The following is a 25,712-nucleotide window of genomic DNA, read 5'->3' as shown; positions in this document are numbered from 1 at the left end:
GGCCATGGAGGCGCTGACTTGTATTCTACGCACCACTTGCATTTCAGGCTTATGACTGTTAGGCGGTTTCCCTCTATGGTTATGGCAATCTGAAAGCATTAAGTAGAAAACTTGAGAAGTGAATTTGTAAGCTTTAGCCTTTGCTGAGCGACATGATGAAGACTTGCAGCTCCTACTCGGTAGATGCCAATCATCCTATCGTTCTGCATTTGCCTATCCACGCTGTGTATACTCTCCACCCAGCACTCGCTCACTAGCCTTTCTAGTCAGGTTGACCTTCATAGAGTCATAGCTAAAGTTTAAGTAACTCCTAGTCTGCCGAATGGAGCCAACATAAAAGAGTATGCTGGCAATTATATATATATATATATATATATATATATATATATATATATAATATATTATATAACTTATATAATATAATTTTATTATAGTCATAGTTTTATAAGCATTATTATAGATCTGTATCTGTAGAGAAAACCACTCTATCTAGAGTTCAGCACTAAGTGAAGTCTTAAGCATCCACTTGAGAATCTAGAACTATATCTTTCATGAAGGGTAGACTACTATATTTTATAAATTTAGTATATCATTAAGTAAAAGCTTTATTAAGGCCTTATTTGTTTGTTGTTTGTTTGTTGTTGAGACAGAGTCTCACTGTGTAGCCAGGTTGGCCTGACACCTAACTGTGGCCCTGAGTTTATGGCGATCCTTCTGCCTCAACCCCCTGAATGCTGGGATTCCTAGCGTGAGCCATCATAACTAACTTCAAAAATTTTACAAGACTTTCCTGAAGAAGCCATGGGGATGGTACCGCAAACTCCCATGTGTGTCTCACTCCAAGTCAGCTGCTAGAACTTTCTCATTTGGTTTATTTATTTCCTACAATCCTAAAACAGATTTAAGCAAATCCTAGATGTCATGTCTTACTCAATGCGTACTTCAGCATTGTTAAACTATGCAGTAGATTTATGTCTTAGTTAGGGTTTCACTGTGTTGCTGTGAAGAGACACCATGACCACAGCAGCTCTTTTAAAGGAAAACATTTAATTGTGGCTGGCTTACATTTCAGAGGCTTAGTCCTTTGTTATGATGGGGAACATGGCAGTATGTAGACAGACGGGTGATGGAGAGTAGCTGAGAGTTCTACATCCAGATGCAGGCATCAGAAAGGGAGAAACTGAACCTGTCTCGAGCATTTGAAACCTCAAGGTCCACCCTCAGTGGCACACTTTCTCCAACGAGGCCACATCTCCTAACAGTGCCATTCCCTATGAGCTTTGGGGGCCATTTTCATTCAAACCAACACAGTTTAGTTTTCTTACATAATCACAATATCATTATTGTACCTGTTACAATAGACTATAATTCCTAATTGGCATCCAAAACTGAGTTTGTTGTTCAGATAGCCTCGATTGCCCTAAGATACAAAACATCTTACACATTATTTACTTGTTACATCTTCTAAGTTTCTTTTGATCCATGACAATCCTTAATTCCTGTCTCTTCGAAAACAAAACAAAACAACAACAAAAAACCTACCTCGTCTCTCTTTTTTTAACTTTATTTACTTTGTGAGTATTGGTGTTTTGCCTGCAAATGTCTGTGTATCCCATGCACAAGTTACAAATAGTTATGAGCCACCATCAGGGTGCTGGGAATTGAACCTGGGTCCTCTAAAAGAGCAGTCAGTGCTCTTAACCATTGAGCCATCTTGCCAGCCTTGTCGCAGTGACATGAATTGGAGGAAACTGAGTCCGTCGTCTGCAGGACGCCCCGAGCTCTGGATTTGGCTCCTTGCTTTCCTATCTCTTGATTTCCTGTAAATCCTGAACATGGGAAGTCAGCCCTGAAGACTTGAGTCTAGGGCTCAACGGTTTTGGCAAGAAAATCACAGGTCGTAAGGTCCGTGTTGTGCACACAGTCTAGTCCCATTCTCAGGGACACTAGGCGTCCTATCATTTGATCCTTTTTATTAGAAATATTTAATTATTTGAAATTTGTTATTTCAATCTATTCTTGACCATTTCCAGTGTTGGAGCGTCTGTTTTTTACCTCCTTGCCTCCTGCAGCTCTCTTCAGAGAAGAGAGAAGTGAATATGGGCTGGGGACCTCCTAATGAATGAAGAAAGAGTGGGCATTTTACCTTTTCAGCCTTACAGCTGAGAATAAATCAGTGTTAATCTCAACAAAAACCTGAGTCTGGGGAAGCAGGGCTGCAGAGCATCAGTTTTCTGTAACTGTTGCTATTGAGCCTAGAAACACTGAGACATTATCTTTGAAGACTATGTGCTGAAAGGTGTGGGATCTGAAGTATTCTGGATTTTTAAAAAAATATTTAACAGAATAATTGCACACACATAACGAGAGTCCTGAGGGTGTCCAAGCCTTCATACATATGAAATTCATGTATGTTTCCATGTGCACCTTACACACATAGCCTTAGGCAATTTTATGTAGTATTTTTTTTAGTGACTCCAACATCACATGAGGTCAGGTATGGGATTTTCCAATTGCAATCTCATGTCAAAACTGAAACAGCTCCAGAGTTTGGAGTGTTGTAGAGCAGGGATGCTCACCTTTCGTGTAAGACTGTTGTCTCTTCTCCCCTCTTGTTGTTCCCAGTGGAGCAGGACGTGAGTTCTGATAAACACTGTTCTGAAAAACCAATCCCCGTCAGAGCTAAGTTAGAGCTAAGCAGCACCTGTTCCCAACCAAATCCCTGTAAGGACTGGCAGAGCTCAGTTAGCACCACCCCACCCCTGCTCCAGCCGCAGCAGGGTGACCAGAGACAGTGCTTAATAGATTTTTCCATGATGAGGGCAGGCATGTTGTAACTTGTGGGCCTGAAGCCCCTGCCTAATGACAGGAACTGCAGCAGCAGGGATTGCGAAAGGCATCGCCAAACAGGAACAGTCAGGAATGAACAACCAGTACATTGCAGAACATCACAAATGCATAGGCATCCTTGATGCTGGCGACTACAGCCTTGGAGCTCTGAATCCTAAGCCACACCCTGTCGCTGTGGCCAGGCTGGGTTGGCATATGAACTGCACAGTGTGGCAAGGCAGAGAGCACTCCAGAAGGAGAAATGCTGGTGGCTTTCACCTGCTGGAAAGGCCACTTACAGGTGGCACTTACCTAGGCCTCCATCCTGCCCCATGACGCTGACACTCCCGTGGCCTCCTGTTCTGAGAGCTGTGTGTTCACTAGTTGTAACCATATTGAGACTGGAGATGACCAGGAGACAGTGGGACTCCTGGGGTGAATGGCATCTCACTGGTTCTCGCCTTACTTGGGTGTGTGTGTGTTTATGCATTTGCCTTTTCTTTAAGGTGTCTGTACATATGCAACCCATTTATGAAAGGAGTGGGTAGGTGGGCATGCTCCCTTGTTGGAGATGCATTCGCCGAAAAGTAACCAAGGGAACTACAGAATCTAATCTCCTGCCCTGGGTTGCCATAGTATCAAATAGGTTAAAAGCAGGTTGGGCCTCCTCCTCCTCCTCCTCCTCCTCCTCCTTCTTGCCTTTGAGGGACCTGGGGAAGAAGCGGGAGTACTGGTTACTATTGGGAGACTGGAACTGGAGGAGAGTCTATTAAAGCTAACATAAACCATAACTCAGACCTACAGAGAAAACACTGTAGCCCCCGGCACTTCCTCGGGTCCTCATTGATGAGCTGGGCAAAGCACTTGAGGCTCACATTGTGAGGCCTAACACCCGTTCTAGAAGCAGATGGGTTCCAGGATGTGTGAGAGGTGGCTGTGAGCGGCTCCAGGATCAAGCACTCTGAGCTGTTATAGTCACATGGGCTTTTCAGTGTTGAGCTGTGTAGGCAAGCTCCGTAGGGCTTGTCCTGCAATGTCACCTGGAGACAAGGAAGGGATAAGGATGACTCTGGAGATGTGACAAAGGAGACCCGCCTACTCTTTGATAAGAGGTTTGGTAGCTTAAGATCTTTGGGGTGAAATGGGAGTTGTATGCTCAAGCACCACCCATATGACACCCTCTCTCCTTTTGCTGACAGGGGCATAAGGTCCATGTTTAGGCTTGTATGGGGGCCTCCACGAGTCATGGAAGTCCACTCTGCATGCATCAGTGACTGACATCATCAAAGCTTTGATCACATCACCCCATTTCTAAGTTCCCCTCAGATGACAACTTGAATGCCACTTCTGTGGCTCCTGGTTTGATCAGATGTTTTCCCGTGAGACCCCATCATGTGCTATTCTCTTTAGCTATAGTGGTTCTTCTGGCCGGGCCTTTGAAGGGTCCAGGTGATGGTAATAGGAGGGACCTGGGTGACACCAAGAAAGCACTGGATTGAATTTGGTTTCAGGCTCATTGTCTTGGCCTGGGGTGAGGGGTGTTGCTCATTTCTGGAATCACCATAGGTAATCCATCCTCTCTGAGACCATCTTTGCCTCAGCATGTGGACACACCTCACCCACCAACCCTTGACTCTGGCAAAATTGCCACCTGGGCAGGGGCTAGGGAAGGTGTCAGGAGGAAGAGACCCCATTCTCATTTCTTCTGTGGTATCTATCCCCAGGGACCTGGTCCTTCTGTTATCAAGCAAGCAAGCAAGCAAACAAACATACTAGACTCATTTGTTCAGATACACAAATGTATTTCCCCACATTCCTGGCAGAGCCACTGTCTGGCTGCTGTCCTCTGTGAGCTGCGGTCTCAGGAAGGATGGTGTTTTTAAGCAGGATGAATTGCTGTTGTGTCCCTGATCTCCTGCACCCAGGGCCATCAATCTTGCCTTGCGCGCTGGTTCTGCTGGTCTGCCTACTTGGGCTCATCTTTCTGGGGCAGACTTATTTACGAAGCCATAGCTAAGGTAATCTCACTCCCAGACCCACAGCCTGGGCCTCTCTCAGCCACTCTTAAAAATAGCCTGGGATGAAGGGAGTGAGCCAGGGTCTGGTTACCTCTGGGGCTCAGAGGCGATCTTACCTCACATCTGACAACTTGGCCCCTCTCAGGGGGCTACTGGATAAGCTTGTGGCTGTGCAGGTGGTGGTCAGCCTGTCAGCCTCTGTGGTCATTGCATTCCTCCGGGGAGGCAGTGAAGGCTTGAGGAGTAGGGAAACCCTTCCCAGCTGTCTCTGCTCAGACCATCGAGAGGACAGCCCAGCCCTAGAAGCAGCTAGTCCATTATGGAGAACGGATTGTTCAAAGGGACAACAGTAGTCTTGAGCACAGGCCTGGCATGGTGTGGGGGATACTGTGTTCAGGATAATGACTGGCTTTCCCACTTTGCACGTTCTCTTTGCCCTGAGCAGTAAATCCTTCGTTCAGCGCTAGCATCTGGGACACACTCTCCCAATGGCCCAATTCTCTCTCCCTATCCCTAAGACCATTCCGGTCAAGGGTGATAACAGGACTCCAGCATGGCCTGTTGTCTAAGCCCCCACAGTAGTGGTAGACGACCTTGGGGAGGCCTCATCCTGTGTCTTTTCTCCCTTGTGCAGTTAGAAATGATAATTTTGGCTCCTGACTTACCTCAAAGGGATGTGGTGGGATTGATTTATCAGACTGGGAGACGAGAGTCTGGAGTGACTAAGTCTGAAGAGTAAGGTCCAAACACTGCAGTCGTGCTCAGAGTGGCGAGCAAACATTGTGCCTCCTGCCTGTGTGAGCCTCCTGGGGACTGTGTCGGGGATGTGAGCCCACGTGTTGGCATATGTGAAAAGATGGTGTATAGTTTACTAGTTATTCATATTTGTTGTTTGACCGCCTCCCTGGCCTTTCCACCCATGGTTACTCTCTTGAATGGGAAGGCTCTGGGCCCCCATTCTGAAGTACAGACTTGAACTTGGAATTTCTTAAGTTCCCAGGCACAGATGAGAGAAGGCAGCAATTTTCCCAAGGCCATGGACATTGGTAACCAAGATGGCCGCTGCTGCCACCTCCTGTCTCTCTTTTCTCCCCAACATCTCCCATTCTCCAGTTACTTGCCGGCTCCCTGGTTCTTGCTGTTGCTTCTTATCTTCAGTGTTGATATTTCCTTTCGTTTAGATTCTTGTCCCTTTCGACCCATCCTTCCACGAGTGCCTCCAGACTTCCTTGGAAAGCATTTGCCAATCACGTGGCTCTTCCTTTTTCTCTTGGCACTCAGTCCCTAACATACCCAGTTCTCCTTATGTCATGGCGTACAGTGCCTGCTACTGCTACCCTGGCTCTCTGGGCTGCTTGGACTGGTCAGGGATTCAACAGGAGACCTTATTCCAACAACTGCTCACACTTTCAAGAAGAAAACAAAACAAAGCAAAACAAAAAGAACAAGAAGAAACTTGACTTCTTCTGTTGTTAAGGGTGGAGTCTCAGTGATGGGGCTGGCGGCCTGATAGACTCAATGTCTCCACCCCCACCCAACCCCACACTGGTTCCGTGTAAGTCAGACCCAGTCAACTGCAACTGTCATTCCCCCCTCCCTCACCTGCCTTCGTCTCCACCCACCCCCAGGCAGACTTCTGATCTTAGACCATGACTGAGGTGTCTCTTCCTTGAGTGCCCATCCCACACTCCCCAGCCTCTGGCTCCCAAGGGAGCTGTCTCTTAAGCTGCTCCAGTACCTAGGCAGCAGCAGGTTTGACGGAAGCTGGCTCACTGGGACTGATGTCTCCACCTGCTGGCCGTCCTGACCCTGCCGCATGCAGCTCTCAGCCTGTCCCAAACACTGCCACTGTCACAGCCAATGCCGCTGTTACTCCTGCTGCAATATTTTGTAATACAGGACCCTGAGACCTCAGGGGAAGAAACTGCCCTGACAGTGCGTGGCTTCCATAGGATCTGCTTCTGTTGGACTTCCTTCATAAGTCTCCACCGAGAAAAAGAGCAAGGGGCTTGGATGCTAACCCTTTGCCTGTGTTGCTGTCCTCTAGGGACCCTTCCATGAAGACTGAGCCAGGCACAGCTGCTAAGAAGAGCCTGCTGACATGACATCGGCCACGGAGTTTGAAAACGTGGGCAACCAGCCACCATTCAGCCGGATTAATGCCCGCTGGGATGCCCCCGATGACGAACTGGATAATGACAACAGCTCAGCCAGGCTTTTTGAGAGGTCACGGATCAAGGCCTTGGCAGGTACTGCTTGGGGCCATGGGGGTCAGAAGGTTACAGTCATAATCCTTATCAGGTCCATGTCCCTCCTGGCTATGGTGGAGCCTCTGTATGTGAGCTCTCATATGGCAGTGTTGGGAACACCTTTGCCAAGTTCCGAGAGCACCCTTTCCCCAGGGAGTACAGGCTTCAACAGCTTGTCCCAGAATCCTCCACTTCCTCCCAATTGTTCAGAGAGTCAGGGAAATGCTGACATTGGTGGAGGGTAGGTTCGGCCATCTGTCTCTGTTCCAAGTGACCTGGGACTAAAGTGAAAAATGTGAGTAAGGAGTGTCTGAGGGGCTACACAGGCACAAGTTCAAGAGGTGACCTGTGCCCTTAGTACCCTGCCTATATGTATGGAGAGAGCAATTATCGTTGCTTCCTCTGTGGTCCCAGTGAAGGTAGGAAATTGTAAACAGAGAGCATTCTTTCCAGTCTGCCTTAGGAAGGACATTTCGGCATGAAGCCTCTCATCTTGAACTAGGGTTGGATTTGTGCTTAGCAGTGTCTTACTGATTTATTCATAGCTGGATTATGAGAACAGCTCAGCCAGGCCCTTTCAGATCAAGGCCTTGACAGGTACTGCTCAGGACCATGAGGGTCAGAAGGTTACAGTCGACTCTCCCCCCCACACACACACACACATACACAGATCCTTGTCCTTCCTTGCTATGGTGGAGCCTCTGTTTGTGAGCCCTAGTATGGCACAAGGCTTTTCCTCCTTCGAGAGTGTGGTGTGTGTGCGAGTGTCTGTGTGCGTGTCTCTGTGTATGTGTGTGTGTGCACACATGCTCATGGCAGGGAATATCTTAACATCTCTAGTAGAATGACTTCTCTGCCTGCTAGCTGAGATCTGCTTTTTTAGGACCCGCTCCCCCCTTTACTAACTGCTTCTATTGTCTCCCTGGAACTTGACTCAAGAGAACTGACCCTAAATCTTTGGCCAATAAAGAAACTTGGAGCTCTATGGGCTGTGTGGTGGTGTGTGTGAGTGGGAGGAGCTAGCCTTTACCTGACTGGACCTGAGCACCAATCACTGCCTGCTGCCGTCTTCTACCTTGCCAGAAAGTCTCAGGCTTTCCCATAAGCACTTTTGGCCTTGACAAAGATTCTTTGTCTTACGGCCTTGCTTAAGTTGTCTCTTCCTTTCCTTTCCACTTTATTCTCAGACACCTTAGTTCCTGGGAAACCTGGAGACAGGAGCAGGGACTTAGGCCCCTTGGGAATGGCTTCTCACTCCAAGAAGGGACTGTGGCATCTCCTCTCTTTTGTCATCATAGGACTCGACCCATGATCTGTTTCACAGCTAATGTGTACATGTGTGTATATGGGTGCACACATGCACACACATACATATACACACACTGGAAACCTAGGTAAATTTCATTTTAGTAATTATATGTTGTATGGCCACAAAGTTTAAATCTATCCTCCCCCCCCCCAGCTAAACATGAAAGGAGAGTGGGGGAACCGCAGAGATAAATTCAATATAGCATCTGTCTCTAAGGACTTATAATCTAATAGGGAAAAAAGAACTGTGCTCACAATTAATTAGCATGAGTGGAACTGGAGAAGAACTGTGGGGAAGGCACATAAATTAAATAGCAATGAGAAAGCAAAGGAGATGATACGCAGAGAGTCAGAATGTGGGGGCATTTGCCAGGAGCTGGGCGGTGAGGGCCCTGTGGAGTTTGGGAAATCAGAAGTGCTCGGAGTAGCTCCAGTTGGCCCGGGGAAGGAGGCGTTTGCTGGCTTCCTCCTGAGAGGTGATGTGGAATGATCTCTGCTAGAAGCTATAAAGCTCTAGGAAGGTCCGCTGGGAGTTTCCATACTATTTGAGTCCAGGGTATCACTCTTCTGGGAACTATGGACCCTTAACATTTGGGGGATTATCCAGGATTTGCTGGAGACCCCCTGACCTGCTACAGGAGTTGAGTCAACTTGAATAAGAGTAAAGAGAGGAACGTGTCAGCTCTCCCCAGTTTTAACTTCTTGATCATTTCATCTTCAGTTCTCTTTGGAGCCATCCTGGTGGGACAGGCGGAGTCATCCTTTCTAGCAGGGCCTCAGGAAGTGGAAGCTACATTTGATGTGATCATATGCCATATCACAGGGTCCCCTTGCATGTCCACCTGTAAGAGTATTAAAGGCCAGAAGGCTTTGGCCCCTGCCTCTTCGTGCGTCTGTCAGGGTCATGTGCTAGGCTGGCTATGGGCTGCCATTCTCGTTCTGCTATTGACGATCTAGAGCGTAGGAAAATGTCACAGGTTCAGCTTGGAATCCCCACCTTCCCGCTGTTGCTCTTGCCATGGAAGAGCGCTAGCTGTCCTTCCCAGGCTATAAAGTGGGTGGCAGTGCTTTCCAAGGTTGTGGAGATCAAATAAGCTAAAGTTTATGAAAAATGAAAAAGCAATAATAAAAAAAAAGCCTAGCGGCCTAGTGAATAGTAGATTTTATTGGTCTGAAGAAAGCTCTCTATAAATACTTGCTGTCCTTTCTCAACCTCAAATGCCCAAGATCATCAGCTTGGTTACCTTGGCCTGTTCCAGAACGTTTTCTTCCTCCTTAATTATCCCTTGCCTCCCCTACACACATGCACCCTTTACCTGGGGAAGCTGAGGTTGGAAGAAACAGACTCCTAGGGTCTCCAAAAGCCACTGCACTGTCACTCGGATCCTGTTCCCTCTCCCACTGTCTAGGTAGCTTGGGACTACAGAAATTAGCCTAAATCTTGGGCATGGGCCCCATGTCTCTTCAGGAAACCGGCTATTTCAAGACCTTTGCTTTTTCCTCAGCACTCAGAGCCCAGGGAAGCAGACTGTGGTGAGCTTCCCCAGATGCTCTCCTCAGCATGGCAGACCCTCTTGGTCCTTAGGTTAACAGACCCCCATCTTTTCGTTCTCTCAAGTGCACTTCCCGTCAGTGTTCGAGAATACACTCCCTAGTCTGTTTTTGCTTCAGTGTTGGTACCCCAACCCCCAACCCTGCTAGGCCTGACTAAACAAGCCATCTGGTTACCCTGCCCTTGTGTATAGAAACCTTGAGCTTGCTTTAGAGTGAATGACTTTTAAGGTGTCTGACTAAAGTGAAGTAGGGGATGGGAGAGAGAACTTGGAGAGGTGACACATTTGACCTTGGAGGGGGTGGGGCAGAGGAGAGCTGGGCATACAGTGCTGGAGCCCAGAAAGGGTATTTCCGGCAGGTCTGTAAACATACTCTAAGTTCTTCAAGTTTGTCTCTGGCTGGCAGCATTTGCCAGGCTAAGTGATGGGCAGGCTGGAGGCTTCCTTCTGACCAGGCTTTGCTGGGTTGTCTCTGGTGGGGTTACATTTCTCCCTCTGGGATCTGCCTCAAGGGATAGAGGAAGGAAACAGCTGGAAAGCCAAAAGCCATGTCCTTCCCAAGGTTCCAGCCTTGGTGTTTCAACCGACAGGCTCCAAGGGTCTCAGAGAGCTAACCCTCACTGTCACAGGGATCCTGCTCCCTTCCACTGTTAGGGTCACCAACATGTGATCGCCTGAATGGGAGGCAAAGTGCTGAGGACGGCAGGGAACTGTAGCAGTCAGCGCGCTGACCCCTGACCCCTGGACTCGTTCCTCACACCCCCCTGCCTGCACCCACACACTTCCCTGCACTTGGTCACATACCCCAGTGACGATGCCTGCCACAAATGTGGCCCTGGTGGAAGAGGAGGGCCAGAAAGAAAGCAGCACAAAGATGCCCCAGCAGGGAAGTCCGTGTGGTGACCCCCTCCTGATCTGCCTTCCCACAGTCCTCCTCCTTCCTACCCTGTCCCCTGTCCACAGGCACACAGCTTGGCTTCCCGCACCCCATATGCCACTCACTACATGATTTACGTGATTTATGGCCCTTCCACACACAGAGATGCATCTCAAAGGTGGCGGCACAGAGAGCAGAGCAGTCCTGCGTCTCCTGTCTCCCGAGGGGCCTGTGAGGAGGAGTGGCTGACATGTTCTGCCTTTCTAAGTGTTGACCAGTGAAACGGTTACTAAGGGAGAAACTAGACAGAGCCCCTCCTTTGAAGCAAGAGCCTGACATTGTGCAGCTGGCTTCACTTTGCCTTTGGGTTGCATATCCAGGATGCTTCAAAAGAGAGGCAGGCTTCCTTTCTGTGTTCTCTTTGTAATCGCCTCCCTGACAGTGGGATGAGGCTGCGCAGTGAGAACGAACAATGACGGTTTAAAGAATGTAACAGGGTCATCCGTGCTGGGGGCAGGGCACAGCAGGCTGCGTCCCTGCTCCGATGAGCACTGTTGCTGACCCACAGTGCCACGCCCTGAGGGTTAGTTCTATAACTAGCAGACATGCCATCAGAATCTCAGGGTGGCAGCCCTCCGAGTTCACTGCTCCTGGCTCCTCCATGGCTGCCCTGGAGCCCTCCAGAGAGGGGACAGCATGCTTGGTCTTTACCTTGGTGGCCGGTGGCTTTTAGAGTCTTCTTAAGAGATGCCTTAAGACCTCCCCTCAGCTGGCTTTCTCCACCGGTGCCAGGATCCTGTTGTTCCTAGTGACCCAGAAAGGGCTTTGTGTCCAGAGGGTGTCTGGTTTCTCTTAGGGAGCAGGATTTTAACTCAGTGGGTGGACAGCCACTGCTTCATGACAGCCTGTTGGTGGCTTCAGAAGAAGCAGCTGCCACCAAGACATCAGTTCTTCATGGTCACAGCACCCCTCCAGCTACCTGTGAGCCCGGAGGTGGTGACACTTACGACAGCTTTTAAAGTGTTGAGGGTTTGGGATTTTCTTGTTTTGTCTTCTCAGATTTCAAAACATTTAGAAATCACATATTGGGAAAACATACTAAATATCTACTCATCAGCCGTCATTTTAATGTACTATCAGAGGAAGGAAAGTAATTGGATCAGCAGCTTCCTCTTGGAGGTAGGCAGTTATGAAACCGAGCCCCAGCCCAGGCAAGCCTCTGCACAGATGAAACTTCCCGTGCCGTGTGCTCCCGGGAAGCCCAGGAGAGGGTAACGTCCTGACCGTGTTGTCTGCCTTGAGTGTCGCTCTGTAGCTCTTGCCCACCTTTTTATTGAGTCAGTGTCACTCACTGGCCTGGAGCTCACCAGTTCCGCTGGGCTGACCAGCTAGAGAGCCCCCATGAACGCACCTTTCTCCACCTTCCCAGAACTGGGATCGCAAGTGTGTGCCACCATGCCTGCCATCTTTACATAGGCTCCAGAGATCTGACTCAGGTGCTCACTTTAATCCAGCAAGCGCTGTACCAACTGAGCCTCTCCCAGCTCCCCACTCTTGATGAAAGCTGTTCATTGTTTTTGAGACTCTGCAGAACCAGGCTGTTCCCTTCATATGGGTGACTACTATCTATCATTGTGAGGAAGCTTTATCAAATATTAATGCACGGAGGTTAATAATAAGATTCTATTCTCTCCCCGTGCCGTGCAGTCTGAGTGAGCCACGTTAGTAGCCTCCTCCATCTTTGGGACATTCCTGTGGCTTGTCAGCTTCATTCCCAAGGGCAGGCTCCAACGCCAGGCCTCCTAGGAGCAGCCACATCCCACCCCAGATCCCTGAGGGCTCCCTTGCACGCTGCATGCTGAAGAGGTGCCGAGGGCGTTGTTTTCAGAGCATCTGTTCAGTGTGTTCATTTTTCTCTTTTTATCATGTCAGTAAGAGAGAATGCTAGCGAGGCTGCTGGCAGAGGCGTCTGGGAGCACTGTGCATCCCGACACTTTGGCTTTCAGATGCTGGAAACTGGATCAGCCAGGAAATCTCTCACCTTACTGTCCAGTGAGAGAGGGTCAAATAATCATACACATGATCAAATACACACACACATAGAACACACATATCACTCACACACCTACAACACATACATACACCCCATACATACATACACACACCATGCATATATATAACACATACACCATACACACACTTCACACACACATATCACAAACACCACACATACCACAATACACCCCCACATACATGCCACATATACACACATACCACACACATACATACAGACACACACATACCACATACACACATACCACACATACACCACACACACACCTCACACACACATGCCACAAACATCACACACACCACACATACACCCCCACAATCATGCCACATATACACACATACCACACACATACACAGAGACACACACAGACACACACCACACACATGCCACACACACACACATCACATACACACATACCGTGTATACACACACACACACACACACACACACACGCGCGCGCGCGCGCGCGCGCGAGCGCGAGCGCACGCATGCACGCACACATGTGCGCACACATGATTCTGAACACTGGGAAGGTTTCCTGGAAACACTATAAATTTATAGCATCAACCAACCATTGCTTACAGCTCAACCAATCCAGCTTGCTGGAGTCAATGCATGAGTTAGTGGTAGCAGAAAAGGGGGGGCATATAGGAGTCATCTCTCAGAAGGCCTTAGAAGACATAGAGAAGTCCTGGAAGAAGGCAGCAGGAGCCTCAGGAAAAAGGTAGTGAAGGAGAGTATTTGGAACAGGAATGGCAGATTGAATGAATGGTCAAAGGGAGAGGCAGCTGCCTGAGAGATTGGTGTGCTCGGGATACCAGGGATGGAGAACAGGGTTGCTCCCACCAATCAAAGTATTTTAGCAAAGAAGTGGTATGGTTAGTTTGAGTTTGAGGTGGTTGTTTTGACCTGGGGACAGAAGGTATGGGGAAGCCATGCAGAAGTCTAGGAAAGGCAGATGGCTGTTTGAGCCACGAAGGCCACCACATGTGGGGAGAAAGTGACTCATGCTGGCAGTAGCTGATGTTGTCCTTCCAACGCTGCTTCTTCTGTTCTGATGCTATGTCAAGTGACCTTGGTACAGCCACCTTCCTGCTCTGTGGAGCTCTGGGAGCTCTCTGACCTCTAGGAGCTTGAGTTATGATGCTTCAGGCTCTCCCAGTTCACCTACTTGGGAAGCCACTTATCACCAACATCACTGGCAAAGGTCAGAGTGCCACTTTATCAAGACTGATGGAGCTTTAGGTCCTGGCTTGGGGAAAGAGAGTAACCTTTTTAACAAATCATTAGGTCCTCCAGAAATTCCTGCCTGGGCTGGGACTGTATCCTAGACCATTCTGACTTGTAGCCTTGCATCCCAGGGAGTGCCAGCCAAGTCTAACAATAGCTGGCACCTGGAAACAAGTCTGTGTGCACAGGCTTTACCCAGGTTGTCTCCACCACCCTTCAAGTACCCTGTGACGTGGGCAGACAGAGCTGCTCCCTCATCATTTACAGACAGGACGGAAGTGACATTACGAATCACGGTGCTGTGTAGCCTGAGTCCCCAGGTTGTCTTCTGTATCCCTGAGCCCTCTGTGGCCCATCCTGCTCTACATCTCAGTCCGACACTTATTCCTGTTTTTCTCCTCACCTGCAGCCTCTTGAGGTAGACTAAACATGGCCAGTACACTGGACAGGGCCATGAGAGGAGGGGGAAGGCTGAGAGAGGAAGAGAGAGGGAACCAAGGAGACCCAGAGAAAGAGCCAAGAGGGCAAAGAGGGCACATGGCTGAAATGGCAGGGTTGTATAGCAGTGAGAAGCTGGTGGAAGGGAGGCCCACAGGCTGGAGAAGTTTAGGGTAGGGGTGGAGTGAGAAGAGTTGAGAGAAGCCTAGAGGCCAGCAAGGGTCTCTGTTGTAGGTGTTTGCAACGCTGAGGGAGCCTGGAGGCCAGCATGCACTTTGGTCTGCTAATAAACACCACAGTTCGACACTTGTCCTGGTTTTCTTTTGTATCTGATAGTTGCCCACTGGATTAGCCAGTGTTCTTTAGAGGAACAGACCTTATAGAATGAAGCTCTCTATATAAAAGAGATTTATTAGAATGGCTTACAGACCGTGGTTCAACTAGTTCAGCAATGGCTGTCTACCAACGGAAGGTCCAAGAATCCAGTAGCTGTCAGTCCACGAATCTGGGTGTCTCAGCCCGTCTTCAGTATACACCAGCACCCCCAAGAAGCAGGCTCCAATGCCAGTGAGGGAATGGACTGGCTAATGAAGGCAAGCAGGCAGAGAGAACAGGGTTCCTCCTTTCATGCCCTTAGGTCACCAGCAGGAGGCGTGGCTTACATTAAAGGTGGAACTTCCTACCCCAAACAATCAGATTAGAAGTGGGTCTTCGCAGCATTTTCAACAAATGGTGCTGGCACAACTGGTTGTTAACATGTAGAAGAATGCGAATCGATCCATTCCTATCTCCTTGTACTAAGGTCAAGTCTAAGTGGATCAAGGAACTTCACATAAAACCAGAGACACTGAAACTTATAGAGGAGAAAGTGGGGAAAAGCCTTGAAGATATGGGCACAGGGGAAAAATTCCTGAATAGAACAGTAATGGCTTGTGCTGTAAGATCGAGAATTGACAAGTGGGACCTCATGAAACTACAAAGCTTCTGCAAGGCTAAAGACACCATCAATAAGACAAAAAAACCACCAACAGATTGGGAAAGGATCTTCACCTATCCTAAATCAGATAAGGGACTAATATCCAATATATATAAAGAACTCAAGAAGGTGGACTCCAGAAAGTCAAATAACCCCATTAAAAAATGGGGCTCAGAACTGAACAAAGAATTCTCACCTGAGAAACACCTGAAAAAATGTTCAACATCCTTAATCATCAGGGAAATGCAAATCAAAACAACCCTGAGATTCCACCTCACACCAGTCAGAATGGCTAAGATCAAAAATTCAGGTGACAGCAGATGCTGGCGAGGATGTGGAGAAAGAGGAAAGAGGAACACTCCTCCATTGTTGGTGGGATTGCAAGCTTGTACAACCACTCTGGAAATCAGTCTGGCGGTTCCTCAGAAAATTAGACATAGTACTACCGGAGGATCCAGCAATACCTCTCCTGGGCATATATCCAGAAGATGTCCCAACCGGTAAAAAGGACACATGCTCCACTATGTTCATAGCAGCCCTATTTATAATAGCCAGAAGCTGGAAAGAACCCAGATGTCCCTCAACAGAGGAATGGATACAGAAATTATGGTACATTTACACAATGGCAAATGGATGGACCTGGAGGGCATCATCTTGAGTGAAGTAACACAATCACAAAAGAACTCACACAATATGTATTCATTGATAAGTGGATATTAGCCCAAAACTTAGGATACCCAAGATATAAGATACAATTTGATAAACGCATGAAACTCAAGAAGAATGAAGACCAAAGTGTGGACACTGTGCACCTTCTTAGAATTGGGAACAAAACACCCAGGGAAGGAGTTACAGAGACAAAGTTCGTAGCTGTGATGAAAGGATGGACCATTTAGAGACTGCTGTATCCAGGGATCCGTCCCATAATCAGCTTCTAAACGCTGACACCATTGCATACACTAGCAAGATTTTGCTGAAAGGACCCAAATATAGCTGTCTCTTGTGAGACGATGCCGGGGCCTAGCAAACACAGGAGTGGATGTTCACAGTCAGCTATTGGATGTATCACAGGGCTCCCAATGGAGAAGCTAGAGAAAGTACCCAAGGAGCTAAAGGGATCTGCAACCCTATTGTTGGAACAACATGATGTACTAACCAGAACCCCGGAGCTCTTGTCTCTAGCTGCATATGTATTGAAAGATGGCCTAGTCGGCCATCATTGGAAAGAGAGGCCCATTGGACTTGCAAACTTTATATGCCCCAATATAGGGGAATGCCAGGGCCAAAAGAATGGGAATGGGTGGGTAGGGAAGTGGGGGGCGCTATGGGGGACTTTTGGGATAGCATTGGAAATGTAATTGAGGAAAATATGTAATAAAAATATTAAAAAAAAAAAGAAGTGGGTCTTCCCACTTCACATGATTTAATTAAGGGGAAAAAAAAATCTCTCACAAGTGTGCCCACCCATTTGGGTCTTAGTTAATTCCAGATGTAATCAAGTTGCAACCAAAAATATCGCATGAGCTATTTTAGAATAGAAAAGATAAAAAATAAAGAACTATAGACATTGCTAATATCTTATAAAGCTATTTTAATGCCTATAGAGGTATGATTATGTGTCACAATGTTTGTTATAATTCTAAATATTTTCCACAAAATTCACCATGTCAGTTCTCATTAGCAAACACGTAGGTGATCACTATAATGGCTTTCTTGCCTTCTTTTACATTAATTTACTCCAAGCTAATTAGCCAACTTTATCGTGTTCAGCTTTTATCATTTGTATGTGCTTTATTCAGGTTTGCAGTCACATCGTAAAGCTTTTCTGTGAGATCCACTCTAACTAGACCATCAGTTCTTCAGGGCAGGGGAACGGCCACAGAGCCAGTGTACTGGGAGTGAGTTGTTGAAAGGGAAATTCCTCTCTTAAACAAGAATAGAGTTCATGCTACCAACACCTTTGATGATGTGCCCCGAGGGTCTGCTTCTGCACTGCTCTGTGTAAAAGACTGGCTCTGTGTCCCCGAGATCTGTCCCAGGCTCCTTCCTGGGAGTTACAGCATAAAGCATGACTCACTGTGGTTGCCTGAGCCTTGGCTTCTGGGAGTGACTTGGAGAGAAAGCCTGAGCTGGGAATCTGCTGGCCCAGGCGCAGGCTCCATGAGCCAATCACGGGCCTCCTTGTGCCTCTCACTCACTTCTTATCCTACTTGTCTATTCTGCTGATTTTGCCCAGAGCATAATACTCTCAGCTGGCTAAAACGCAGACTGCCCTTTTTAAAGAAGGCTGCCCTTTTAAAATCTTTATCATTTATTCCTTGGGGCTTAGGAGCCTTTACTCTCTTTTCTGTGACATCTGTTATTTCTTATTATTAAAAGTAACACATGCTAATTGTAGAGATTTTCTTTTTTTTAATTTTTTATCATTGTAGAAACTATTTATATGGCTAATTAAGAAGAAAGCAAATACCACCCATAGTCTTACCACCCAGATTGATTTATTTTTATTTATAAAGTCATATTATACATACATATGGCATGAGAGCCTGAATTTTGCCTCAAAATATATCTTACCCTCTTTTGTCGCTGAAACGTCTTATGCAACCTTGATATCCTCATTAATGGAACCAAAATATGAAGAACCCCCCTGTTGGCCATGCACTCTGTTATCTCGACTTTTTGTTTGTCCTGGAACTAGAGTTTGAACCTTGGGGGCTCCTGCATTTTAGGCAAACACTCTCCCCCATGGGTTCCCCCAACCCCAGCCCACCAGTCTTTATTTTGAGACATTTTGAACAGAGAAAAGGGAGAGGGGCAGGAAGCACTTAAGGAATGAATAGCCAAGTCATAGCGTCAACCACATCTTGTTGTATTTTATGCACAGGTAAACGTGTAATCTGTATTGGTTTTTCATAGCTTTGGTTTGTTTTTTTTTTAAGTTTTGCACAGTTCTAAGCATTTCACCCAATATATCTTGAAATGATTTTATATCACTACACAAAAGTCTCTTCTTTCTATTTACAGGTAAATACTTTTCCATTGTATGAACATATCTCAATGCAACAAGTCCCCAATTGTGTGTACTTAGGTAATTTTTAATATTTGACCATTTCCAAAACTACAGTGAGTAAACCTGAATGAATGTACGTGTCTGAGTGTGTCTGTCGGACAAATCCCTAGAAATGGAGTCACTAGGAAAAGGATGTACATCCGAGAGCATCCTGGCCAATGCCTTTCATAGAGGCTGGCCCAGTTAAACTCTTTCCAGGGCACATGAGTGCCGTGCTCCCCACAGATGTGTTCCCCACAGTCTTGCCAGAGCTCTACTTCATCAGACTTTCTGATCATTTTTCATCTGAGAAGTGAAGCACGTGTGTCTTCTTGTTCTTCCCTTTTGCTTTTTTAGGGTTAGTATGAGAAATTCCAAATGCAAAAATATCAAAAGTGAAGGTAAAATAGGCCACCATTCATATTTAGTATTAATGATATGTCTACGTATTTTGGGACATTGAATATTGTTGATATGTCTTTGTTTGGTGGGGTTAATGTTATTGATATGTCTGCATATTTGGGGCTGAATTATTTTGAAGTAAATTAAAGATAATCTAGTTTCTGCAAATGACCTTTGTGTGTGTCTCTGGAAAACAAGAACATTTCCCACTTAAACCTAATACTGCTTCTTATAGCTGACAATTAACAACCATTCCCCGATAATCAAAATCTGAGAGAAGCATTTTCCCAGTTGTCATTGAAAAGGACAATTTATTTTTATATTGTGTGCCCAGGTATGTGCCTTAATTTACTTCCAGATTTATATTATGCTTATAAATATCTTGCCTGCATGCATGTATGTGCACAACATGTATGCCTGGTGCCCACGTGGGTCAGAAGAGAGCATTGGATTGTCTGAGCTGGAGTAAAAGTGGGTGCGGGCCACTGTGGAGGTGCTGGGAATCAAACTCACATCTTCTGCAAGAGCAATGAGTGCTGTTAACTAATGAGTCATACCTCCGCCTCATGCCTGTGCTTGTAGTTTTTACCTCTCCAAGCATCTTGGGTAGCTTTTAATATTGAAAGATTTTTATAGTTTTTTGTTGTTAGCTCTTTGTTTCATTGTTAATTGTCTTCCTTTTAACTTATAGACATTGGTGCTAGCCAGGTTCTTTTGCTGTAACAAACCAACTCTCCAGTTTGTCAGCTTATGAGGAGAAAGGTCTATCTTGGCTCACAGGTGTGTAGCCTGTATAACGTTGTGCCTTTGGCGAGGCAGCGTGTCACAGTGGAAGCACATAGAGGGTGGGAACTGATGGCCTCACAGCCAAGATTTAGATGCACACTCAAGTGCCTGGGAAGGGCAAGGAGGGAGACAGAACCCTGGGCCCTCTCACTACCTCTGAGAACACGCCCTGTCTTAGTTAGGTTTCTATTGCTATGTTAACACACCATAACAAGGCCACTTATAGAAGAAAGAGTTTACCAAGGAGGGTTAGAGTCCATGACCATCATGGCAGGGAGATTGGCGGCAGGCTGGACCATTAGCTGAGAGTTTACATCCTCATCTACAAGGAGGAAGAGAGACCTAAATGGGAATGCCTTGGGCTTTTGAAACCTCAGAGCTTGGTCCTTATGATCCACCTCCTTTAACAGGGCTGTACCTCTTAATGCTTTTCAAATAGCCAACAACTAGGGACCAATAATTCATGTATGGAGGCCATCCTCATTCAGTCCGCCACAAGCCTCAGTTACAGGAAGGCCTCCCGCCAGGTCCCACATCTTAAAGTTTCTGCTGCCTTTGAGGAGCAGCAGGCTATAGACCAGATGGAGCCTCCATCGCATGGGCATTTGAGGGCCATTCCAGCTCCACACTAGAGCTCCACGTCTTTTCACACGTGGTCCACTCAGTAGCATCCCCCTCATTAGTTCGCCCTTGCTCACAGTCGTCCCCCATCCCCACCCCCCCGAAACCTTTTAGCACATTTGAGCTTTCAGTGTTTCATTTTCTGGCTCTGGATTCGGTGCCCTACTGACCTTCCCCTGGCTTCATTTTAAACAACTCTCCTACCACAGTTGATTACTGTATTTCAATAGTTTCTTTTTGTGCACTCCAGTTTTTGATCAATAAAGTTCTTCCTGGAATTTGAACTTTGGATTTAACTCTTCTTGAGTTGTCATCTACTTTTGCAAAAACTTTTACAGAATAATCCGTTTTCCTTTTTCACACGTACTTGAAATGTTCTTTTATCCGATGTCAGATGTCTGTATGTAGCCAAGACTACTTCTTCCTGGTTGCCGTGTCTACCTTTCATATGATAATGCCCCACGGTTTTATCACAAGACTATACTTGACGTTTGTGTGATTTCGAGTTTTCCATTTGCTCAAAATTTCTTTTGTAGTAGTCCTTGGGGGTCTTCTAATGTCTCTGTGTAGACTTTGAAGACTTACCCTAAGATGTAACCTGAACCGTTTTGTCTCTTTATTATCATTAGAGGCCTTGCAAATCAATATTTCTGGGATGACCCTGTCACACTTTCCCTGGCTCCCTTTGTCTCCAGAATTAAGTTTAAACATTAACTAGTCCTACCTGTTCCCTACCTCTCATCCTTGCCTTCTCCATAGCTGGGAATCGAACCCAGGGCGTTTTAGTCTATGTCTCTAAGCTTCTTATCCCAGAGATTTTCATGTCTAACTTAAAGCCTATTGTCTGTCTTTCTTCCTTCCTTTCTTTCTTTCTTTCTTTCTTCCTTCCTTCCTTCCTTCCTTCCTTCCTTCCTTTCTTTCTTTCTTTCTTTCTTTCTTTCTTTCTTTCTTTCTTTCTTTCTTTCTTTCTCCCTTTCTTTCTTTCTTTCTTTCTTTCTTTCTTTCTTTCTTTCTTTCTTTCTTTAAGATTTATTTATTTTTATTTATACGAGTACACTGTTGCTGTCTTCAGGCACACCAGAAGAGGGCATCAGATCCCATTACAGATGGTTGTGAGTCACCATGTGGTTGCTGGGAATTGAACTCAGGACCTCTGGAAAAGCAGTCGGTGCTCTTAACCATTGAGTCATCTCTCCAGCCCCAAACCTATTTTCTATATCTAGTCTCCAAGTCTGTGGCTACTCAGTAGCCCGTGAACAATCTTCCATCCATGTCCACTTGGGTTCATTTGTCTTCCTCTTGCCCTTCCAAAATGTTTTTCTTTTCGAAGACCTTTTTGACAACTCCAGTTGTCACAGACCTCTCTTTGCATTGACCCCCATGGACATCGATTATAGAAGTGATCTAGTATTGCTTTGTGCAGCATGCCTGTATGTATCAGACAGGGTTCTCTCTCTCTCTCTCTCTCTCTCTCTCTCTCTCTCTCTCTCTCTCTCTCTCTCTCTCTGTGTGTGTGTGTGTGTGTGTGTGTGTGTGCCGTTTTAATCAGAGTGTCTTACATGCTGAAGTCTGTCTGGGTAGTCCAGCAGTGGCTGTCCCCAAGAGGACCAATAGTTCCCAATAGTTCAGGAGTTGTTCAGTCTGTGAGCTGCAGGTCAGCAGTCCCCATCTGGTGGTGCCGGGGCCTTGGAGCATTCCTAGACAGCTTCTGCTCTTCAGTCTTCTCTGGAACCCTCAAGTAGTTTCTGACACCAACAAAGGAATGCCTCGCCAAGAGAATGGATTATTTTTGCCAGAGAGAGTGAGGGCAAGCAGGCAAAATCCAGTGTTTCCTTCTTCCATGTCCTTCTGTGTGGGCTGCTACCAGAAGGTGTGGCCCGGATTTAGAGTCTCCCAACCTCGAAAGAGCTCGTCAAGAAAATCCCTCACAAGCATAGTTGATGACAAATGTAGTCAGGTCAGTTGCCATGATTAACTATCACAGTCTGGGAAAAATGCACTTAAATGGCTGCAAAACAAACTTAGAGTGACTTTGTGTCTGTTTTCTTGAGACAGATCCTTACTGAGCGAGTGTGAACCATGTGTCTTATGTCCCAATAGCCTCTGGGACAGTCCCTTAGATGTGGTGACCGTGGTGGAAGGATGGCACCTTTCTGTGTGCTGGCACTTTTCTGTGTGCAGCCTTGCTTGTCAGCGGATGGATGTTTGAGGGTTTCAGTGTCGTGGCTACGTTTGACTTCAAGCTAAATTTTTTGAAAAGGAGTTGTGAGGAGGGTGTACCTGTCACAACACCCTCACAGTAATTCTAGGTCGGAGCTGATTAGGGAAGAAGATGAGTTTTCTGGGGCAGCCCTAACACATGAGGGAATACGTGTGGCCCCAACTTGAGGAGTGAGGAAGAGAAGCAGAGAAGGAAGAGACCATACTTGGATGCCAGGGAGGCACAGACCATTCCGTGGTCACCTCCCTCGCCCCCCACTCCTGCATGGGCAAGGGCAGGGCTCTAGAAATAAGTACTAGCTCCTGCAGGGCCTTCCTGAAGCCCTCTTCAGGGTAGGTGTTAAGACTGTTGGGTCCCTTGTGAACAGCACACTCTTCCTGCTCTGCTCGTACTACCATGGTTTCCTGTGTGGCTGGCTCAGGGTCACTGGCCTCTCCTGCACTCAGTCGGCTCCTGAGGAGAGTCTCAGTCTTGAGGGAGGAATGTGCTGAGCATGCCAATGTGCAGCAGCCGAGTGAACAGCTAATGGAAATTAATCCCCACCTCTGGGCCCTTACTCTGCTTTTGATCATCATTAGCCTCTCGGAATCTTTCCCATGCCTCAACACTGCAAAGTGTTTCGTGGTGCTAGGGATTCTGGGTAATCCCCCCCCCCCCACACACACACTTAAATGAAGGCAGCCAAGAGGCCATCTGCCGGGCTCCAACCCCGCAACTCCAGCATCACTGCGTTCTGAAAGCTGAGGAGGGCTCAGGATGCTTTATGGGATGTCTGTACCAGTGTTTGTGCCAGCTCAGCAGCCTAGAGTTGCATTCTGTGTCTCTAGGAGAAGCATGTCCCTATTCTTTGCCAGGCACTAATAAATAGAGTTTAGCACCAGGTAGTGAAATCTGTAGAGTCTTATGAACAGGAAAATTAGGAAACAAAAAGACAGTTAGCTTGTGAGAGCACTCACCTCTATAGTGGCTAGAACCTTTAGTCCCTTGGTCAAAGGTCCCTCCCAACTTTGACTTAAGAAACAGGCCTAGGAAAGGCCTTAGGGGTGGGGGTAAGGCTATATAGCTGGCTCTGTGGAATCCCAGCCCAGCATACCCCAGACTGTGGCACTCTGTCTATCATATCATCAGAACTTTTTTCTTTTGCTATGACAGCCCTGAAATCAAGAAAACCTTGTAATTTGCTGTTGACAGAAGGGCACACTGGGGATTTCCTTGGCCCGGAGGCCTGGAAGGAATGAATGACACTTGCATTTTACATGTTTTTACCATCAGTACAGTGCCCCTCCACTTCATGGAAAGCTTATTTAAGTGGCTACCTTAGAAGTGTTTCTGTGTGATGCATGAACACATCGTATGTCTCATAGAGTCTGTCTGCTTGGAATAGGGACCCTCTGGCTTGTCCTTGAAGCCACCTCCACCCAGTGCTGAGCACTTTATGGTTGTACGGTAAGCATTCATTGAATGGATGAACAGATGAATAAAGACGCTGAGTTCTTAACACTAAAATAGCCATGAGGTAGGAAGGAATTTGATGCAAGCTGCCAGCATCGTGCCCCAGGGGCAGCCCTGGCTTAGCTCCACTTTTTGTTGTGTTAAGCCTGATATTTAATAATTTAGAAAGCCAACCCTTCCATGGTTTGTATTCAGTGGAACGCATAGCTAGCCTCCTCTCCCAGTGCTGACATTCCCTTCTGTGTCTGCCCTGGCTGTGTCCCATCTACACACTCTTTGCCCAGGGATCTGCAGGCCCCCAGACCCAGACACACTGTTGGGTCAGTTCCTGGCCTCATTCTTCAAACTCAAGTGCCTGGGAGCCTGTGGTCACACACTATTCACAAACCCAAAGGATGGGGGCTCTGCTGTCCGCTTCTGCCCTGTTGTTTCTACCTTACTTTTGTCTCCTCTTTCTTGCTACACCTCTGTGTCATTCTCTACCCTTCACTTATGCAGTTTCTGTCTTCTCTCAAGCCTTAGCCTGAATGCCCCACCATTATTCACAGAGGTACTAGTAGGTACCCATCTAAGCTGGTTTAGCATGGGCCGGCGGGAGCTGGGTTTGCCGATTTACTGTGGAGGTGCTTTGTCACCATCTCAAAGCTGAAAGTCAAGATTCCTTGCCTGCCGTTCTTGGGGGTGAAGCCGTAACATCCACCATGGACAGCTTCCAGCCCAAGCCTTCACTTCCTTTAACTTACATAGATGGGGGTTCCACACAGCCCAACTCTTCCCTGGCGTGTTTGCTTCAGCGGGAACTGCTTGAGAGCATGCGCTGTGTCATTAGGCCTAGCATAGGCCAGCCACATGGCAGAACTGAGTAACTGCTTCACTAGTCACCTGCAGTACAACTGAAAGTGCCTACTGGGCATCGAACTTGGAGGTCTGAGAATGGAGAGACAAATGAGACAGGCTTCTCTGGGTGCCATGAGCCCACAGTCTTGTAGGAAAGACGTATATTCAACTAATCATTGGCAATGAGAATGCGGGAATCACAACACACAGGGGGAGCCTGGATGGGGGGCGGTGGGGCGTAAGGAAAAGCCCTCCTGAGAATTCCATTTGCCCTGATTTTAACGGACAAATGGGAATTAAGTGGAGGGCTTGTGGGAGAATGCTAAGAGCAGTCTAGGCAGAGGGACTGAGTGGACGGATGGAGGGATGGATGGATGGATGAATGGATAGATGGTTGAATGGAGTGAATGGATTAATAATGGAACTGGTATTAAAATCAGAATTTAATGTTAGACTAGTACAGACTGTTCTGCCTGGCATTAGGAAACAGGTGACTGAATCAGGGTGTCTTGCTACAATGAACAGACAGTGGTGGAGGAAGTGGAGGTGATGGTGGTAGTGGTGGAGGAGGTGGAGGTGGTGATGGTGATCATACCATTTCCCTAGTTCTGATGGCCTGGGGTCCCCCAGAATGGATAGGCAAATGAGACTGACTTGCAGGGTTGGCATATACCCCCAGAAATGGGGGGGGGTTGCAGCAGCCTCCTCTACCAGGCAAGGATGACACTAGAATTACAGAGAAGCCCTTCAGCTCCATGGTGCACCCCACCCCCAGCCCCAGGCAGCTCACCC

At 47.1% G+C, this 25,712-nt stretch overlaps 1 protein-coding gene across 2 annotated transcripts in view; it reads left to right on the top strand.

Annotated features, from left to right (window-relative positions):
• Sptb (spectrin beta, erythrocytic) overlaps positions 1-25,712 on the top strand; it is a 130,972-nt gene that overhangs the window by 51,896 nt on the left and 53,364 nt on the right. For both annotated transcript variants that reach the window (XM_021178696.2, XM_029484833.2), the window contains exon 2: positions 6,895-7,096. In XM_021178696.2, the coding sequence (XP_021034355.1) occupies positions 6,949-7,096 (148 nt within the window). In that variant the 5' untranslated portion in view covers positions 6,895-6,948. The remainder of the gene's footprint in view (positions 1-6,894; positions 7,097-25,712) is intronic.

The sequence above is a fragment of the Mus caroli genome, unplaced genomic scaffold (assembly GCF_978045245.1).
Source record: "Mus caroli unplaced genomic scaffold, Mus_caroli_1 scaffold_14, whole genome shotgun sequence".
NCBI lineage: Eukaryota > Metazoa > Chordata > Mammalia > Rodentia > Muridae > Mus > Mus caroli.
Note: the sequence above shows the minus strand (reverse complement) of the source record. Positions and strands in the feature narration are given on the sequence as shown.